At 41.3% G+C, this 20,216-nt stretch overlaps 1 protein-coding gene across 1 annotated transcript in view; it reads right to left on the bottom strand.

Moving 5' to 3' along the window:
• Window positions 1–349: 349 nt before the first annotated feature.
• Window positions 350–20,216, bottom strand: part of PABIR2 (PABIR family member 2) — an 80,972-nt gene continuing 61,105 nt past the window's right edge. Inside the window, exon 10 of the mRNA XM_079910219.1 lies at window positions 350–1,063. Coding sequence (XP_079766345.1) covers window positions 1,003–1,063 — 61 coding nt within the window. The 3' untranslated portion in view covers window positions 350–1,002. The remainder of the gene's footprint in view (window positions 1,064–20,216) is intronic.

The raw sequence follows: 20,216 nt of genomic DNA on the forward strand, positions 1-20,216 counted from the left end.
TTTTAAAGTTCTCAAGATAAATGAAAGATGTGGTGTCAGATGGTTCTGATAAATAGTTTGAGGAACCACCCTATTAAGGACCCAGTAACTTTATACGTTAACCTTCCCAGGGACATTTTCACTTTTAAAGAAGGCTGCAGTGTTTAATCCAAAGGCAGAGGCACTGTGGTGTTTGCTGTCACTTCTGAATTGTGGGTTACTAAGTTTTGCAGGCAAAACTTCAAAGGGTATGATTTTCCTCCTATGTGCTGGTCCTGCAATTTGGATGAGTTGCCACCACTTTGACAGAATGATAGGTTTCCCTTAAGTTGGACAGCTCAGAGAGAGGGAACAGAGCACATTTCCCCACTTAATTATGCTTTCACTCTTTATCAATAAACCTTCATTTAAAACAACTCCACAGAAAATAAAATTTAGAGTAGGATTTATTGAAACACAGACACCTAGGTGCAAATAAATCCCGTCAACTTTTATTAAGCATTTGTTCTGTCTTGTTCACCAACCTTGAGTAGATTGAACACAATTTAAAGATTTCTTGGCTTGTCTGCAGAGTATCAAGACCTGTCCGTGGCTCTGAGACGCCTACTCCCTTCACCCCAATCAACTCAACCAGTTGTTTAAACTGCTCGAATCTTTCTTCAGCCACAGTTTTGAAGTGAGAGTCTTTTTATTGCTTTGGGCATGTTCCTTCTCCTCGCCAGTGCTCAGAATTTTAACTATGTAACTATTCAATTTCTCTCTGTGTCCTTACATGGGGGAGAAACGGGGATTTCTGTTCCACACAGCTTGGCAAAGGCTAGCAGGGAGTGAGAGATTACAGCCAGATGTACATCTGCATGTCAGCAGCAAGAAGGTCTGGGATGGTGCTTTTTCAATCAGAAGGGAGTCATTTTCCCCCTCAAAGGAGAGGGCCTCCTCCCTCTTATCAGATATTTGGCTGCTAGCTGCTCACTGATTAATTACTGAGGTTGCATCTCCACACAACTGGTCTTCTTAACAATTCTAGCAGGCTTCCAGTTCATTCCTGAATGTGCTTCTTATTTTTTTAAAGTATCCTCCTTTCCTAAAGCATACATTTGAAAAAAAAGAAAAGAAAAAGAAAAACAGTTAAAAGAACAAAGCATAGATTTTAAACAAATAAAGTAATTCTACCACAATTTCTAATATTAGAAAATCAAGCACCAGTGGGAGAGTAGTTTCAGGGGCAGGGAAACATTTTGGGTACCCTTCAAATCAGAACACCAAGCCAATCATTTATTCTATTTGCATGTGAGGTATTATTCCATCTATCTTTTGGTTAATTCCAGAAATCCAGTTTATATTGGAAAGGTAAGGCAACACAGGCATCCCTTTTCTGTACCCCCGCAGCCTGCCACACGCCCAGTAGAGATAGCATATCAAGTTCATTATTAGTAAGTTCCTTTTCTAGTTTGACTCTTTACTGAGAATTTCCATCTGTTTTCCAAGACAGATATATGAGGTGCACAATACAATCACTCCATGAAACCTAGCCTGGAAACTGCCTCTTGGGTCACATTCTCATTTCTAAGGCGCTCAACATGCAATGCAGCCAGTATTAGGAGCAGTTGATTGTGAGAAGTATAATTATGGCTTCTCCAAGACAGGCTAAAGTCACAAGTATGGGCTGACAGTCCCTACGTTAACTAAGATCCCATCTCTGTATCTGGGGAAAGACTGGAGCTTGATAAATGAGCAGTAGCTCTGTGATGTCAACGACAATTAGCTCTGCAAAATTTGGGAGCAATCCAGTCGAAAATGTGTTTATTCAAGCTCTGAAAAGCTGCACCTACCCATCGGACCTCCCCAGGTTCATCTCTCTCTACTCCCCCACGTAACACACACCTTGTGGGCCACTCCAACAATTCTAAACTGTGATACAACTGACAGATGATGTTCATAAGCGTGACACACTCCTGTGGGTGAACTCGGGGAATATATGATTCTCGGCATGCTGGCTGGTAGTTAGACCCTTTTCTCTACCTCTCATTTTAAAACATACTGAAATGCAAGCAAGTGAGAGTGACGCTGCTATTATAAGGAGAACCTTGAATCCATTCCAACTTATAACTAAAGTAAATTTTGGTACGTTCACTATTATCAGTAACAAATTATTGATGTCACACTTTACAGCCAATCATGACACATCAACTGTGGTTGACAGTGGCTATCCTTATCATATCGGTGACTGCCACGCTCTCTCATGTCTCTGCAGATGCTTTTCCCTCTGCTGTAAAAGGTCCTAAACCCCACATGGTAAATCCACAAAACAAGTTTGTTGATTGACTGAAGGAATGAATGAATGAAGTGCTTGCAACCTCAGATAAGCCTCCCACTGCGTTTATAATGTTCACACATTGGGCCGCAGCCATGCATCAATGAAAAATAATATTCTGTTACAAATAGGAAAGTCAACTGTGATTACGGGCAATTTTCTTAACCAGAAAGCATTGAGTAGTAAGATGCTTTGCAGCTGTACATTTTTATTAAGGGCTGTTTAAATAAACATAAAACATGTTTGCCAGGAGAGGGTAAAAAGACAGATGCAAATTTCAGTCAGAAAATAGGTACATTCATTATTTCTTGCATTTGCCTTAAAATGTGCCCCTAAAACAGCAATTATCCTTGGATGTCATTTTTGAACAGCGACAGGGACCAGAAAGAGTGACTTAATTTGGGCAGGAGTTTGCTGGGACATAATGTGGCTACTGTGCCTGGAGTCTTCCTTGGTCATAAAAGCAGTAAGGAAGTATGACGTAACGGTGTGATGGTGAATCACAGCCCAAGCCATTTTGGTTGGCAGAATTTGAAAGACAAACATTACTTCAGGAGCAGAGAAGACGTGCCTAATTCCCTCCGTGCCTGGGCTGGGATCTCTTCAGCTTGTGCCGGTCCTGGACTTAGGTGTGTCCACATGGACAGGGGCCATGGGCGCAGGGGCCGGTATGGTCCAGCCAGGAGGTAGGTCTGCTAGGGATGTGAGGACTGGAAGGCCTGCCTCCAGATCCTCCCCTCCAGGGAAACCAGGCAGCCCAACTGAAGGAGAAGGGCATCCTTACGGTGCCCTGTGGAGCTGGAGGGAGTGGGATTGCAGGAAGAGGAGAGGCTGGTCCCAGCCACTCTGCCTTGGAAATGATGGGCAGTTGAGCTGATTGCATTCGTGAATCTCTGCCATTTTTACCTCAGGCCAGCCCAAGGCACCTCCTCCTTCTCTTCTAAGGTCTCCCCTTCTGGTTGCAGCTGTGGTCCAAAGGGGCTTTGGTGCTCACCATAGATGACCATAGCCTTGGGATGGAGCCTTCTTTCCTAGTTTGCTGCATTTTCAGAGCTCAGAAACCTCTATTCTCTTGTATCTTTTGTTTTACACTGACAGCCCCAGGCCATCGTCCTCTCCTACTTCTGTTTTCTCTGTCTCTGCCCCTTTATGGAAATCAGCCGCCCTCTCATAGTAGGGTAGAACATAGTAGAATCCCAGCAAGGCTTTCACTGGAGCACTCATCTATTTACCAGGGCTCTTCCCCGCTCTCATTCCTCACGCATACACCCATAACCCCATCAATTCTCCAACTTTAATTTCAAAACAAATTGTGGTAACAGAACCCTAACATAAAGTTTACCATTTTAAGTGTACAGTTCAGTGGCATCATGTACATTCACATTGTCGTGCAACCATCCATCTCCAGAACTCTTTTCATCTTCCAGACCGAAACTCTTTACACATTAAACAACTTCCCTTCTCCCCCTACCTCAAGTCCCTAGCAACTACCATCCTACTTTCTGTTTCGGTGAATTTGATTACTGCAGGTCCCTCCTGTAAGTGGAATCATACAGTATTTGTCTTTTTGTGACTGGCTCATTTCACTTAGCATAATGTTTTCAAGGTCCATCCATGTTCTACCGTGTGTCAGAATTTCCTTCCTTTTTAAGGCTAAGTAGTGTTCTATTGTATGTGTATACTATTGATACATTTTGTTTATCCACTCATCCGTCAATGAACACTTGGGTTGTTTCCACCCTTCCAAACATTCCTCTGAACTGTGGAAACACTAGGAATGAACATCAAAAGTGCTGAAGCTTTCAGATGCCCCATCCTCTGTTCTCCGGAATCCTCATCTTGATCATCACGGCCCTCTCCTATTGATCATGCAGATGGGTTGCTAAGTGCCTGACAGACTTTATCATGTTCAGTATCCACAACGATGAAGTGAGTTGCTCCCATTTTAGAGGGTGATTCTGAGACTAAGAGAAGCTAAGCTAAGCTAAGCTAGCAACTTGGCTCAGGTCAAAGAGTTAATAAGTAGCAGAGCTAGGATCTGAAAGCCCCACTCAGAACCGCCCCCTCTGGTGCTTACTCAAGGCCCAGGGGCCCTCTGCCACCAGTTGCTACTCCCTTCTGTTTGGTTTGGGGTCGTGTTGGTTTGTTGTTTTTTTTTTCCCCCAGAGAGTTTTTCTTTCTTTTTTTTTTAATTGAAGTATAGTTGATTTACAATGTTTTGTTAGTTTCTGGTGTACAGCAGTGTTATACACATATATGTGTGTGTGTGTACGTATATTTTCTTTCTCATATTCTTTTCCATCACGGTCTATTAAAGGATTATTGAATATAGTTCCCTGCGCTATCCAGTAGGACCTTGTTGTTTGCCTGTTTTATATATGGTAGTTTGTATCTGCTAATCCCAAACTCCTAATTTATTGTGTTGATTTTTGAGAGAAGTAGAGCTGATTCTACGCACTAACAGACCATTGACCACATGTACCTGGAAGGGCCTTTTGAGTCCTCAAATCCTGACCACCACCGCTACCACCCTATCTGTCTCTCTCTCTGTCTCGGCACGTGCACACACACAGTTCTGAAATCATTCTGATGTGGGGCTGCCAAGACTTCTCTGTTGCTGTTTAAACCAGTCAGCGAGCTTTATGGAGATGCCAGGATTTAGAAGACTGGCCTGGAAGACTCGGGACTCGATTCGTGTTCTTGGACCTACAACTCTTCCACAAGCTATTTGTTTCATTTCTTCTCCTGAGGCGCTCTGTCCTTATCTACCTTGAATGGATTAAGTAAAGAGGTGCCCAGCATTTTTAAATGCTAGAAGAATTAGGCTTGAGGCTGTTGGCAGATGCTTACCTGTTAGTGTAGGTATGTCTTAGATACCTGAGTGACACCAGGCTCCTCTAAGGAGAAAAAGGCCCCAGGGATTTTGTGGCTGAGACTGGGATACGTGTGTGGGGAGGGGGTACCCCATGGGGGTGAGAAAAGGCCCAGTGGGGTAGGAGTGTTGCAACCATCAAACACGAACTCCACTGCCTCACTTTTGCCAGCAGCTGACACAGTCCACGCTCTCTCTGACACTACCACAAGGACTGGCCAGAGTGGCTGTGCACATGCCGGGACCCTGGGCAGCAGCAGGCCCAGCTGGGTAAACAGAAGTGCAGGAGCAAAACAAGTCAATAAATCATGGCCTGGCTGTAGCCTACCCTAGTCCCCTCCTCCCCCTTCCTTTTCAGCTCACCCGGGTCTCCATATGAAGCACATGGGCCCTTGTGTCCTTTGATCTATCTCCTTTCCCTTTACAAGGGAGAAATGTATCTATAGGAGGGGTGAGCTCAGCCCCACCTGTGACCCGCTGCCAGAGTTCCTTGCAAGGAGCCACAAGCATCACACATTCAGCTGCTAAGAGCAAAAAAGGGTGAGCAGACATGGAAACATAAGGTTGGCCTACGGTTAGGGGGCCCTGGGTGGTTGACCTTCACAGAGTTATGGAGACTAATGGGGCATGTTCTCCACTTCAAGCACTGGCACGTGGGCCACAGCCTGCCTACACTAAGCCCATAGGATGCTGCTAAGGACCCGAGCTGAGCTCAAACTCTACCTTCCTTTGCCTCACAGCTTGAGGCTTTTATACGCTGCCCGTGCTCGAGTTTGGAGCGCTCACCTTTTTGAGATCCCTCATCCTGCTAGCAAATAGATATACCCTCCATTGTATGTCATTGATCCCCAGAAGACTTCTTCCTTCTGGAGGCCCACAGTGTCATGATCCGCTGGATGACCTTCTGACTGCTGTATCTCTAGTGCCTAAAATAGTGCTAACACATAATTGGTGCTGATTAAATACTTGTTGAGTGAATGAATGAATTGACATAGTGTAATGGTTAAGAGGTAGTCTCTGGAGTCAGACAGACCAGAATTCCAGCCCAGCTTCTCCAGTTTGACCTTGGGAAAGATAACGTACCCTCCCTTGGCCTTGGTTTCCTTGTCTGTAAGATAGTAACAGTATTGTAACAAGACTATTCACTACTATTATTATTTTGTATACCAACTGCAGGCAACTGGTCCAGATTACCAGGGGTGCTGAATTGAAGGTTCTATGGTCTCATCCTGATTCGATAGAAGACAGTGCTCTAAAGCCTGCTATGGTGAAGATGAGGGAAGTGAGAGCTTACTTGCAGGAAATTTGCCTTCTCTGGTTTGGCTGGCCAAGCCCCAGCTATCTGGAGTAGTCTTCAGGGAGAAGTATATTACATACATACGACAGGTAGCTTTTATCAACCGTGCAGGAAAAACATTTATGCCTTCAGTGGGGGCTCTCCCCCAGAGTGAGGGCAAGGGATGAGGGTAGGTCTGCCTACTAAAATTCTGAAATCATTCAAATAGCTCATTACTTGCCCAAGAGCTGGAAATAGCATTCAGACTCTTCATCAAAGAGCTCCCTATTCGGAGTCCGCCATCAACAGAGAAGCAGACCCTCAATGGGAAGTCATTTCCCTATTCCTGAGTGGACTCTTTGGCTCTATAAGCAGAATGGCTGCCTTACCATGTGCTTGAGTTTGTCAAATGTCACACACTATATTTCAAACATGTGAGTTGACATCATGTGAGCCATATTGCACTCATTTCCAACCCTATTTGAACTTCAAAGGAGATGTCAGCCTCATTGGCCCCACCTAAATGTGTGGTACTTTTGATCAACTGGTACCTGATGGCCAAGAAGACTTAGAGGCCCACGTGTAATTAGAAAGGGAATTTTTGACTAAAGGTAAATGAACCCAAGTCTTGGAAAGTTTGAGTTCAGCTGGAAACACAAAGCACATGAGGTCAGAGTAAGTCTTAAATTCTCTATCTGAAAACACTCAGATGACATCAACTTGAGTCTGGGAGTATCCTTGGGGTCTGGAGAAGTGTAAGCCAGGAAGCCTCCCTGGAGAAAAAAATCTTCCCCACCTCCAAGTCTCTCCAGGGACTTTTAGCTCTCAACAAAGCTGTAGGGTGGGCTGGGCTATGAGGGGCACTGTAAGGGTGGGAGTAAACTTTTACTCCCACTCCCTGAGCCTGCTTCACCAAATGATGAACTTGCCTGTGTGCATTACTTGAAAATTACATAAACAGCACCGTGATCTCCAGAAATACCTCCTTGTTGGCCTCCAGCAAGTCCCCTTTTTTACAACTTTGGGGCTTGACATTCCTCATGCTCAGGGAATTTGGACAGACTTTAGGGAGACCTTAGCAAACAAGAACATGTGGTTCAAGCAAATGGATGCCATCTGGCCAGTTAGCAAGGGTTATAGGCAAGGGACACCCAAAAGGGAAGCAGTTTTGAGAGTAGTCTGAGGGCGAAGGCCCCAGCTGAGGAGAAGAGACCTCAGAGATATTGTCCTGGGATCTGGCTACTTGAGGCAACTTGGGGCTGAGCACAGCAACAAAAAGGGGAGACTAGAGGGCAAGGAAGATAAATGGAAAGGCTTCCTTCCAAAGTCCTCCTTCTCCATCAGACAGAAGAGAGACAAAGCTGAAAAAATGCTCTCTTCCTTTCCTCTGCTCACCTCCCTCTCTTGCCAAATGAAGGGGATACAAAGGGGCCTGTGAATAATTGTGTTTTACAGAAAGGCTAGGACCCCTTTTTTACTGATAAAGAATTTGAATTAGTCATTCTCTAAATAGAAAGGATTTCACCCAAGTTATTTGCACTTCACACCTGGGCAAAAACTGCAGACAATATCCCTTACGAATATAGATTAAAAAAAAAACCCTCAACAAAATTCAGAACAGGTAGATCCATAGAGACAGAAATTACATAAGTGGTTGACAAGGGCTAGGGAGAGGGGAGAATGAGGAGTGACTGCTTAATGTGTATGGGGTTTCCTTTTGAGGTGATGAAAATGCTCTGAAACTAAATAGTGATGATGACTGCACAATACTGTGAATGTACTAAATGCCAGTGAGTTGGACACTTTGAAATGGTTGAAATGGTGAATTTTATGTAAAGGTGTGTTTTACCACAATAATGAAAAATCCTTAACAAAATACCAGCAATTATTGGTATATGAATTACATGAATTCAACAACATATAAAAAGGATTACATACAATGACCATGTGGGATTTTTCCCATGAATTCAAGGTTGGTTCAAAATATGAAAATCAATCGATGTAATACACCATATTAATAGAACAAAGGACAAAACCCACATCTCAGTAGATGCAGGACAAGCATTTCACACAATCCAATGTCCTTTCATGATAAAAACATTCATAAAACTAGAAATAGAAAGTAATTTCCTCAATCTGACAAAGGACATCTATGAAAAACCCACAGCTAACATCAGATTTAATGGTGTAAAACTGAAAGCCTTCTCCCTAAGATCAGGAACAAGACAAGGATATCTACTCTTACCACTTCTATTCAACATTGTACTAGAGATTCTAGTCAGGCCACTTAGGCAAGAGAAAGAAATAAACGGCATACATATTGGAAAGGAAGAAGTAAAAATATCCCTATTCACAGATAATATAATTTTGTACGCAGAAAATCCTAAAGAATCTACAAAAACAACCATATTAGAGCTAGTAACATGTTCAACAAGGTTGCAGGATACAAGATCAATATACAAAAATCAATTGTACTACTATACAATACTACTATTACTAACAATAGACAAATTGAAAATCAAACAACAATTCCATTTGCAATAAAAAAATAATTAGGAATAAATTTAACAAAGGAAGTGTAAGAGTTGTGTACTGAAAACTATAAAACATCACTGAATGAAATAAAAGAAGCAATAAATAAATGAAAAGACATTCCTTGTTCATGGATTAGAAGACATAATATTGTTACAATGGCAATACCCCCCAAAACAATCTACAGATTCAATGAAATCCCTAAAAAAAAGTCCCAGCTGGCTTTTCTTGCAGAAATTGACATGATGATCCTAAAATTCATATGGAAATGGCAAGAGACCCAGAGCTAAAACTATAAAAACTAAAACTAAAACTCTTAGAAGAAAACATAGTTATAAATCTTCATGACCTTGAATTAGGTAATGGATCTCTAAATAGGACACCAAAAGCACAAGTGACAAAAGAAAAAAAAACGAGAGACACAAAATTTTCGTGGACTACACGAAAATTTAAAACTTTTGTACTGCAAATTATACCATTCAGAAAGTGAAAAGACAACATGCAGAATGGGAGAAAATATTTGCAAATCATATATTTGATAAGGGACTTGTATCTAGAATATATATAGACCTCTTACAACTTAATAATAAAAGGACATATAATCCAATTAAAAGTGGGCAAAGATCTGAATAGACATATTTCTCTAAAGAGGATATACAAATGGCCAATAAGTCCATGAAAAATGCTCAAAATCATTTAGCCATCAAGGAAATCCAAATCAAAACCATGAAGAGATACCACTTTACATCCACTAGGATGGCTATAATCAAAAAGACAGATTTTGCCAACAAGTATTGGCAAGGATGTGGAGAAATTGGAACGCTCATACGCTCTTGGTGGGAATGGAAAATGGTGCAGCCACTTTGGAAAACAGTCTGGCACTTCCTTAAAAGGTTAAACATAGAGTTATCATAAGACCCCAAAATTCCACTCCTAGGTATATATACCCAAGAGAAATGAAAACATATGTCCACTCAAAAACTTGCATACAAATGTTCATAACAGCACTATTCACAATGACCAAAAGTGGAAACAACTCAAATGTTCATCAACTGATGAATGGATAAAGAAAATGAGGTACATCCATACTATGGAATAGTATTCAGCCATAAAAACAATGAACCTTGAAAACACTGAGAAAAAGCGAAAAAAAAAGACCCCCCGAAAGGCCACATATTACACTATTGCATTTATATGAAATGCCCAGAATAGGAAAATCCATAGAAACAGAAAGATTAGTGGTTGCCAAGGGCTGGGGGGAAGGGAAATGGGAAGTGACTGCTAATGTGTAAGGAATTTCTTTTTGGTGTGATGAAACTCTTCTGGAATTGGATAGTGGTAATGGTTGCGCCATGTTTAAAATATACTAAAACCACTGAATTTTATAGTTTAAAAGGGTGCATTTTATGTACGTGAATTATATTGCAATAAAAAATGGAAAAAAGTGGTTTTTGCTGGGAGATCACTCTGATATTTGGTATGGAACTCAAAGGATCTCATAGAATTATACGACAGTGTTATAATAAAATTTTTGAAGTCTCATCTTCTTATTTATATGAACAAGATTTCTCAGTCCTTATGTATATAAAGAAAATTAGAAATAGAATTGATGCTGAATAACTGTCTCTTTCTAGCAATATAGTAATATTTGTCCATGGATACCTGAAAAAAAGTCCCATCCATTTCACTGAGATGCATTTAAATAAAAATATGCTTTGTGGGCTTCCCTGCTGGCGCAGTGGTTAAGAATCCACCTGCCAATGCAGAGGACACGGGTTCAAGCCCTGGTCTGGGAGGATCCCACATGTCACGGAGCAACTAAGCCCGTGCGCTACAACTACTGAGCCTGCACTCTAGAGCCCATGAGCCACAACTACTGAGCCCACGAGCCTAGAGCCTGTGCTCCGCAGCAAGAGAAGCCACCACAATGAGAAGCCTGTACACTGCAACAAAGAGTAGCCCCTGCTCGCCGTAACTAGAGAAAGCCCACGTGCAGCAACAAAGACTCAGTGCATCCAAAAATAAAAATTAAAAAAAAATGCTTTTTGTAACTGTAATTATTTTCAAAACCTTTTAATATATTTTGTTTTGATCATTTATGTACAGTAGTTATAATAATTTTAGTAGTGTTTTATGGATACAGGAAGTAAAAATTAATTTCACTTTATAAGTATATTTTTGTTACAGAGAAGTCTGATGTGGAAGCATTATATTTCACATATAAAAGTGTATTAACTTAAGATAAAATTCTCTGAGGGAAATGAACTAAAAATACAGATTCAAGGAATAAAATGTTAAATGTTTAAAATATTTATATGTTTTAAAATAAAATGATGGTGGGTAAAAATCACTTCAGTATTTGGTATTTAGAATACGTTTAAAAGAGTGAAGTAACAGTATTATTTAAAATGCTGATATTTATAATAGATTGGAAATAACATGTTTGCAATTATTTACACTTATGATTTTAAAATTATGTGATAAAAATGTGCAAGGGGACACTGTTATTAAAGGTCAGGAAACACTGAGAATGGCACAAATCATTTATGTGGTATTCTTGTCGAAAATATATAACCTCGATCTAATCATGAGAAAAAAATCAGACAACCCCAAATCGAGGGGCGTTCTACAAAGTAGCTGGCCAGTATCTTAAAAAGCATCAAGGTCATGAAAGACAGAACTGTTACAGATTGGAGGAGACTAAGGAGACATGACTTCTGAATGCTATGTGGGATCCTGAAACAGAAAAAAAAATCAGTGGAAAGACTGGGGAAATCAGAACAAACTCTGATGTTTAGTGTAATGGACTGAATGTCTGTGTCCCCCCTCCCCCAAATTCATATGTTGAAATCCTAATCCTCAATATGATGGTATTTGGAGGTGGGGCCTTTGGGAGGTGATTAGGTCATGGGGGTGGAGCCCTCATGAATGGGATTAGTGCCCTTATAAAAGAGTCCCCAGAGAGCTCCCTTGCCCCTTCTACCATGGGAGAACACAGAGAGAAGATGGCAGTTTGCAACCCAGAGGAGGACTCACCAGAACCCAACCATGCGGGCACCCATTTATCAGGTCTCCAGCCTCCAGAACTGTGAAAAATAAATTTCTGTTGTTTATAAGCCACCCAGTCTACAGTACTTTATTACAGCAACCTGAGTGGACTAAAACATTTAGTTAGTATTATTGTACCAAAGTTAATTTCCTGGTTTTGATCACTGTATTATGGTTAAGTCAGTTGACATTAAGGAAAACTGGATGAAGGGTACACGGGAACTCTCTGTACTATTTTTTTTTGTCAACTTTCATGTAAATCTAAAATTACTTCGAAATAAAAATTTTAAAATCTCAGGGGATTCTCAGGCAAAAGCGTTTGAAGATTATTGAGTTACATGAGTCACAGTGTCCATAAGATAAAAGCAAACCAGTGTAGCTTTTCCTGGTTCTGAGACCTGAGAGAAACTTCTCCCCCAGTGCCCTCACCACGCACTGATATGATAAGGTCCTCAGCATCCTCTTGCAGGAAACTGTGACAAGTCAGGCTCATTTTTCTTTCTGTAGGACTGCATTGTGTACTGAAAGGATACGTACATCCTTCTCAAGTGCATGTGCTCAATTTATTTTCTTTTCAAAAAAGTGTTTTTCCTGATTACAAAAGCAATATAAACTTCTAATAGAAATTTTAGAAAGCAAAGATAACTACAAAGAAGAAAATTAAAATGCCTACAATTGCACACCACGATGAGTATGTTGGGCTATTTCCTCCTTGTCTTTTTCCATGCATGTATACACAATTTGTTGTTTTCTTAAAAAAATTAAAATACCGATCATCCTGTTGTTATTGTAAACTACTTTTGTTTATGATTACAATATAAGAACATCTCTCCAAATCATGATATATTTTTTCTAACATTATTTATTTATGTGTGTATGTATGTATGTATTAAAGGTTATACACCACTTAGAGTTATCATGAAATATTTGCTATATTTCCCATGTTGTACAATATATCCTTGTAGCTTATTTTATATATAATAGTGTGTACCTCTTAATCCTCTACCCCTATATTGCTCTGTCTCCCTTCGCTCTCCCCACTGGTAACCACTAGTTTGTTCTCTATATCTATGAGTCTGTTTCTGTTTTGTTATATACATTCCTTTGTTTTATATTTTAGAGTCCATATATAAGTTATATCATACAGTATTTGTCTTTCTCTGTCTGACATTTCACTTAGCATCATGCCCTCCAAGATCATCCACGTTGCTGCAAATGGCATTATTTCATTCTTTTTCATGGCTGAGTAGTATTCCATTGTGTGTATATGTGTATGTGTATATATATATATATATATATATATATATATATATATATATATATACCACATCTTCTTTATCCAGTCATCTGTTGATGGACACTTAGGTTGCTTCCATATCTTGGCAATTGTAAGTAATGCTGCTATGAACACTCAGATGCGTGTATCTCTTCCAAATAGTAGTGTTTTAGTGTTTTTGTTTTTTTCAGATATATACCCAGGAGCTGAATTGCTGGGTCATATGGTAGTTCTATTTTCAGTATTTGAGAAACCTCCATACTATTTTCCACAGTGGCTGCACCAATTTACATTCCCACCAACAATATATGGGGGTTCCCGTTTCTCCACATCCTCGCCAACATTTGTTATTTGTGGTCTTTTTGATGACAGCCATTCTGACAGGTGTGAGGTGATATCTCATTGTGTTTTTAATTTGCATTTCCCTGATGATTAGCGATGTTGAGCATCTTTTTATGTGCCTGTTGGCCATCTGCATTTCCTGGAAAAATGTAAATGTCTATTCAGTTCTTCTGCCCATTTTTTAATTGGGTTATTTTTTTGATGTTGAGTTGTATCAACTGTTTATATATGTTGTCTCCAACATCATTTAAAATCATGAGATAAAATTCTGTTGTGTGGATGGTCCAAAATTGATGTTACTGGCCCCCCATTACTGGACCATGTGCTTGTCAACCATACAAAGGTAGGGACTCTGTCCCTGACAGAGTCTCTGCACTCGGGGTAGACACTTAGACCAGGACAGGTAGACCAACACATGATTTATGGCTATTAAATGCAAAAGAAGATGAGGTTTCTGCTTTACCAAAACATAAGCAGGCCTCAGAATATTGCTGTTTCTAGTGGATAGTGGTGGGCTGTGTATTATCTCCTTGCACTTCTGTTTAGAAAAAAGTTTTCAAGTATATCTCCAAATACCATGTATAATATGTGTAAAATATGTATAATTTTAATATATTTAGTTATATATTTTATCAATGCATTTATATATAATATAATGCATTTATATATATTTATCAATGCATTATATATTTTATCAATGCATTTATACTTTGTAAATATATTTCTAGCTTACAAATTATATTAATGTACTATAAACTAATATAATAATTAAGGACATTCTATAACCTATACAAAAATAGAAAATTATTTATAAATTATGGGTATATTAATAATTTGTAAATTATAAACTAAGCTTAGTGTGTATGTTCTACATCATAAAGCATACATAGAAAATAGAAATTTAGGGAATTTTCTGGTGGTCCAGTGGTTAAACTTCACGCTTCCAATGCAGCGGGTGTGAGTTCGATCCCTGGTTGGGGAACTAAGATCCCACATGCTGCACTAAGACCCCACAGGCTGGTGCGGCCGAAAAAAAAAAAGAAAAAAAAATAGAAATTTAAAAGTGATTAAAAAACAGACAATGGAATTAGAAGTTCTAACATTTTCTTCCCACACCTCAATGTGCATACCCTACTCTGGAGATCAGTGAATGGGGAGATCTTCAACTTAATCCATTTCTTTGGAAGGAGAGGCAGCAAGTCACTTTTCATAACACCTTCAAATAGCTTCTGACAGAGTCTGCAGTCAGGAAGTCCATCTCAAACCCTCTTGGACCCCTCCAGGCATTTCAGATTGACTCCTGCAGAGGTCTGCTGATCTTGGTGCCACATGGCTCTTGGTTACATGGCTGGTGTGTTGTCTATTGACTTTAGATTGTTGGAGCTGGTAGGCAAGAGGCGGGTCATTAATCAGTCCAGCACTTAGCATGCTGTTAGCTTTCATTGTTACAGGCCACTGTGATTTGTAGACCAAACACCGGCCCTGGAGTCAGAACACATGGGTTTTAGTCCTTCCTCTGCTCCTTGCTTAGTTGTGTGACCTTGGCCAAGCCAATTTATCTCTCTGAAGGAAGTCACAGTGAGCCACAGGAGGCAGTGTCACCATGTAGAAGAGACAAGTCCTAGAATCAGGCAGACCTGGCTCAAATCTCAGCTCTGCCCCTTGAGTTCCATGCAGTTTGGGGCCAGCTGATCTTCTGTTGGCCTCCATGTTCTCATTTTTAATTGGGGGGGATAATAATAATACGTATCTCACAGGCTTGTGAAATTTTGTGAAAGTTACTAGGATAGTACTCAGTAAATGTGTGCTAAATCTGACTCATTTAAAGGTAAGCAAAGGGGCTTCCCTGGTGGCACAGTGGTTAAGAATCTGCCTGCCAATGCAGGGGACACGGGTTCGAGCCCTGGTCCGGGAAGATCCCACATGCTGCAGAGCAACTAAGCCCGTGCGCCACAACTACTGAGCCTGCGCTCTAGAGCCTGTGAGTGACGACTACTGAGCCCATGTGCCACAACTACTGAAGCCCACGCGCCTAGAGCCCGTGCTCCACAACAAGAGAAGCCACCGCAGTGAGAAGCCCACGCACACCGCAACGAAGAGTAGCCCCCGCTCACCACAACTAGAGAAAGCCCTCGCGCAGCAATGAAAACCCAACGCAGCCAAAAATAAAATAAATACAAAATAAATAAATTTAAAAAAATAAATAAAGGTAAGCAAAATTACCTTTTTGTCAGAGTCCTCCAAAATCATCTGTTCCAACCCCCTCGCCCCACAAATGAGCATACTGAGGACAAGATCTGAGGAAGGGGGCATGTCCAAGGCCACCCCTGAGTTCCATCTCTTCTATACAGTTAGCAGACCTGGATTATCATTAGGGTGCTACCACTATCTCCAAATGAATTCCCCTTAAACACCACTTTGCTTGTGATGGACATTTGATAGATATTTTTCTACATATGAGGAAAGGGAAGGGCAGAGCAGGGCAGGGAAGGGAAGGGAAAAGCCATGACACTAACTAAGGCCCCCAGGTCGGATAAAAATGTTCAGCCATCCAGAAGGAATTTGGGTGACAATAACATTCTTAATAATGGCTCACATACTATATGGACAGGGTATTACTCTAAGTGCTTTTTATATATTAACGTAGTTCATCCTCACAACAACTTTATAATCCACATTTTATAGCTGAGGAAACTGGGGCTCCGAAAGATTTCAAACTTGCCCAAAGTTACACAGGGGGAGAGCTGGGATTCCAACCTAGGTGATCTGCCTAGGGCAGTGGTTCTCCAACTTAAGCATGCATCAGAATCACCTGAGAGCTTGTGAAAACACAGATGACTGGCCCCACCTCCAGAGTTTCTGATTCAGTAGGTCTGGGATTGAGCCCAAGAATTTGCATCTGTGGAACTTCCCTGGTGGCACAGTGGTTAAGAATCCGCCTGCCAGTGCAGGGGACACAGGTTCGATCCCTTGTCCGGGAAGATCCCACATGGTGCGGAGCAACTAAGCCCACGCACCACAACTACTGAGCCTGTGCTCTAGAGCCCACGAGCCACAACTACTGAGCCCACACGCCACAACTACTGAAGCCCATGTGCCTAGAGCCCATGCTCTGCAACAAGAGAAGCCAGCAAAATGAGAAGCCTGCGCATCGCAACAAAGAGTAGCCCCCGCTCGCCGCAACTAGAGAAAGCCCACGTGCAGCAACAAAGACCCAACGCAGCCAAAAATAAACAAACAAACAAATAAATTTAACCAAAAAAAAAACCCCAAAGAATTTGCATTTGTAACAAGTTCCCAGGTGATGCTGATGCTGCTGGTAGAGGGACCACACTCTGAACATCAATAGTGTACAGATCTTACACTCTGAACCATCTTACTACACCACCCAGGTCACTCTCCTGTGAAAGCCTTCACTGACTGCCCCACAACCTTTAAGATAAAGCACACGTGCCTCCTTGAAACACGCAGGGCACTTCATGGTCTGGCCTTGTTTAGCTTTCTAATCTCACCTCCTTCTGGTACCCTTCATAAACCCCATGTCCACCCTCCAAAGCTATTTTTTCATTCCAAATGTGCCACAAGCTCTCTCTGGCTTCTGTCTGCATTTGCCGTTCCTTCTCTCTAGGATGCCTGCATCCCCACACACTCCTCCCACCAACACTTGACAAACTTCTTGTGCGTCAAGATTAGAGAGTCAGCTCAAGCGCGACCTCCTTATAGAGGACTTACAGATTCCTACGTCCTACCCCCCACTCCAAGCTGGAGTGAGAGGCTTCCTTGCGGCTTCCAGGTCTCTGGCCTTCCCTCAGTTATAGCCCTTCTTTCATTATGCCATTATATTCCATACATTGTTTTCTCCTATAACCATGAGAGACCTGTCTTATTCATATCCTTATGCCCAGTGCCTGACACCTGGTAAATGTTTGTTGAATGAAGGTATAAGGTGGATGGTTGACGAACATCTCAAGAACCCAAATAACTATTAAAAACTGCTTGGTGAAAATATGGAATCAGAAAAAGCAAACTGCACCACATCTTCTTTATCCATTCCTCTGTCGATGGACACTGAGGTTGCTTCCATGTCCTGGCTATTGTAAATAGTGCTGCAATGAACATTGGGGTGCATGTATCTTTTTGAATTATGCAATATTACTCAGCCATAAAAAGGAATGAAATTGTGCCATGTGCAGAGGTGTGGATGGACCTAGAGACTGTCATACAAAGTGAAGTAAGTCAGAAAGAGAAAAACGATTATTGTATAATATCACTTATACGTGGAATCTAGAAAAATGATACAGATGAACTTATTTGCAAAGCAGAAATAGAGACACAGATGCAGAGAACAAACTTAAGGATACGAAGAGGGGAAGGTGGGTGGGATGAATAGGGGGATTGGGATTGACATATATATATAGTACTACGTATAAAATAGATAACTAATGAGAACCTACTGTAGAGCACAGGGAACTCTACTCGGTGCTCTGTGGTGACCTAAATGGGAAGGAAATCTAAAAAAGAGGGGATATATGTATACGAGTGGCTGATTCACTTTGCTCTACAGCAGAAACTAACACAACATATTTTTTTAAATCCTATGTACAGCCTAGTTAGCTTTTTTTTGTATATATAAATTTATTTATTTACTTATTTATTTATTTTTGGCTGTGTTGGGTCTTCATTTTTGTGCAAGGGCTTTCTCCAGTTGCAGCGAGCAGGGGCCACTCTTCATCGTGGTGCACGGGCCTCTCACTGTCGCAGCCTCTCCCGTTGCAGAGCACAGGCTCCAGACACGCAGGCTCAGTAGTTGTGGCTCATGGGCTTAGTTGCTCTGCGGCATGTAGGATCTTCCCAGACCAGGGCTCGAACCCATGTGCCCTGCATCAGCAGGCAGATTCCCAACCACTGCGCCACCAGGGAAGCCCAACACAACATTTTAAAGCAACTATACTGTGGGCTTCCCGGTGGCGCAGTGGTTGGGAGTCCGCCTGCCGATGCAGGGGACACGGGTTCGTGCCCCGGTCCAGGAGGATCCCACATGCCGCGGAGCGGCTGGGCCGGTGAGCCATGGCCGTTGGGCCTGCGTGTCCGGAGCCTGTGCTCCGCAACAGGAGAGGCCATAGCAGTGAGAGGCCTGCGTACCACAAATAAGTAAGTAAATAAATAAATAAATAAAGCAACTATACTGCAATAAAAATTACTTAAAAAAAAAAAAGGAAAAAGCAAACTGCCTCTTGCTCTAAGCCTGCCCCAATGGCACAGAATTTATCGACTGTTCTTTCTGCCATTGCCTGTCTCCCTTTCCCCTTTCCTTCCCTCGCCCACTCCCAATCCAGTGCTGGAGACACTCTACCTGTGCTCCTCAGGCTTTCTTTCCAGTCCTTCTGCCCCAGTCTCTGATTGACTCTAGTTCACCATTAAAGCTGCCCCTTTTTCTGTAGGGAGAACCTCACATAGGCACCCCTGTCTCTGGCAACACTGCAGGATTCAGCCAACTCCAGTTTGCAAGGGTGTACTTCCCTCCCCTCAAAAGTAGGGAAGATGGGGAATGGAAGGAAAGGGCTAGGGGCATCTATCCTGGATGACATGGATTTCAACTCTCTTTCTGGAGTGTGGCTTATTCTCTTTAGGGGAGTCTTTTCAGGCCTCTTAGAAGAGTGGAATGGGCTCTTCTCTCATGCCATATAAATCTCTCATTATTTTTTTTCTCTTTCTCACATGAAGGCAGATAATGAAGGCTGACTGGCCTTCTGACTTACAAGGTTCCTTGAATAGAAGTTGCTCAGCAGAGATCTAAGAAGCATAAGACAAGTTTAATATTTATAACTAGCTTCTCCCAATGACTAGCCTCAAATATCATCAAAAGAGCTGCGGGGCCACCAAAGGAAACAGTAGGGGGAGTTATATCTTGTAAACTGTAACTATGAGATAGGACCAACCAGCTCTCGTGGAAGTTCAGATAGAAAAAGTCACTTAACAAACAACAACAACTACAACAAGCAGCAACAAAAAAACCCTGGGGAGGAGGAAGGATCTGATTTCCAGATTTAACACGTTATAATATTCAAAATGTCCAATTTTCAACAAAAAATTATGAGACCTGCAGAGAAGTAGCCCATACCCATGAAAAAACAAAACAACCAATAAAAACTGTCCCTGAGGAAGCCCAGATATTGGACTTTTTAGATAAAGATTTAAATCAGCTATTTTAAATATGTTCAAAGAGCTAAAAGAAACCATGTCTAAAGAACTAAAGTATGAGAATGATGTCTTAATAAATAGCAGATATCCATAAAGAAATAGAAATTATTTTTAAAAGAAACAAATAGAAATTCTGAAGTTGAAAAGTACAATAACTGATATGAAAAATTCACTAGGGAGGTTCAACAGCAGATTTGAACAGGCAGAAGAAAAAATAAGCAAACTTGAAAATATTGATATTCAATGTGAGAAATAGAAAACAGAATGAAGAAAAATGACCTGAGCTTCAGAGACCTGTGAGACACCTTCAGGTATACCAACATGCATATAATGGGACTCTCAGAAGGACAGGAGACAGAGGAAGAAGCAGAAAGAG

This window comes from Stenella coeruleoalba (assembly GCF_951394435.1).
Source record: "Stenella coeruleoalba genome assembly, chromosome: X".
NCBI classification, from domain to species: Eukaryota; Metazoa; Chordata; class Mammalia; order Artiodactyla; family Delphinidae; genus Stenella; species Stenella coeruleoalba.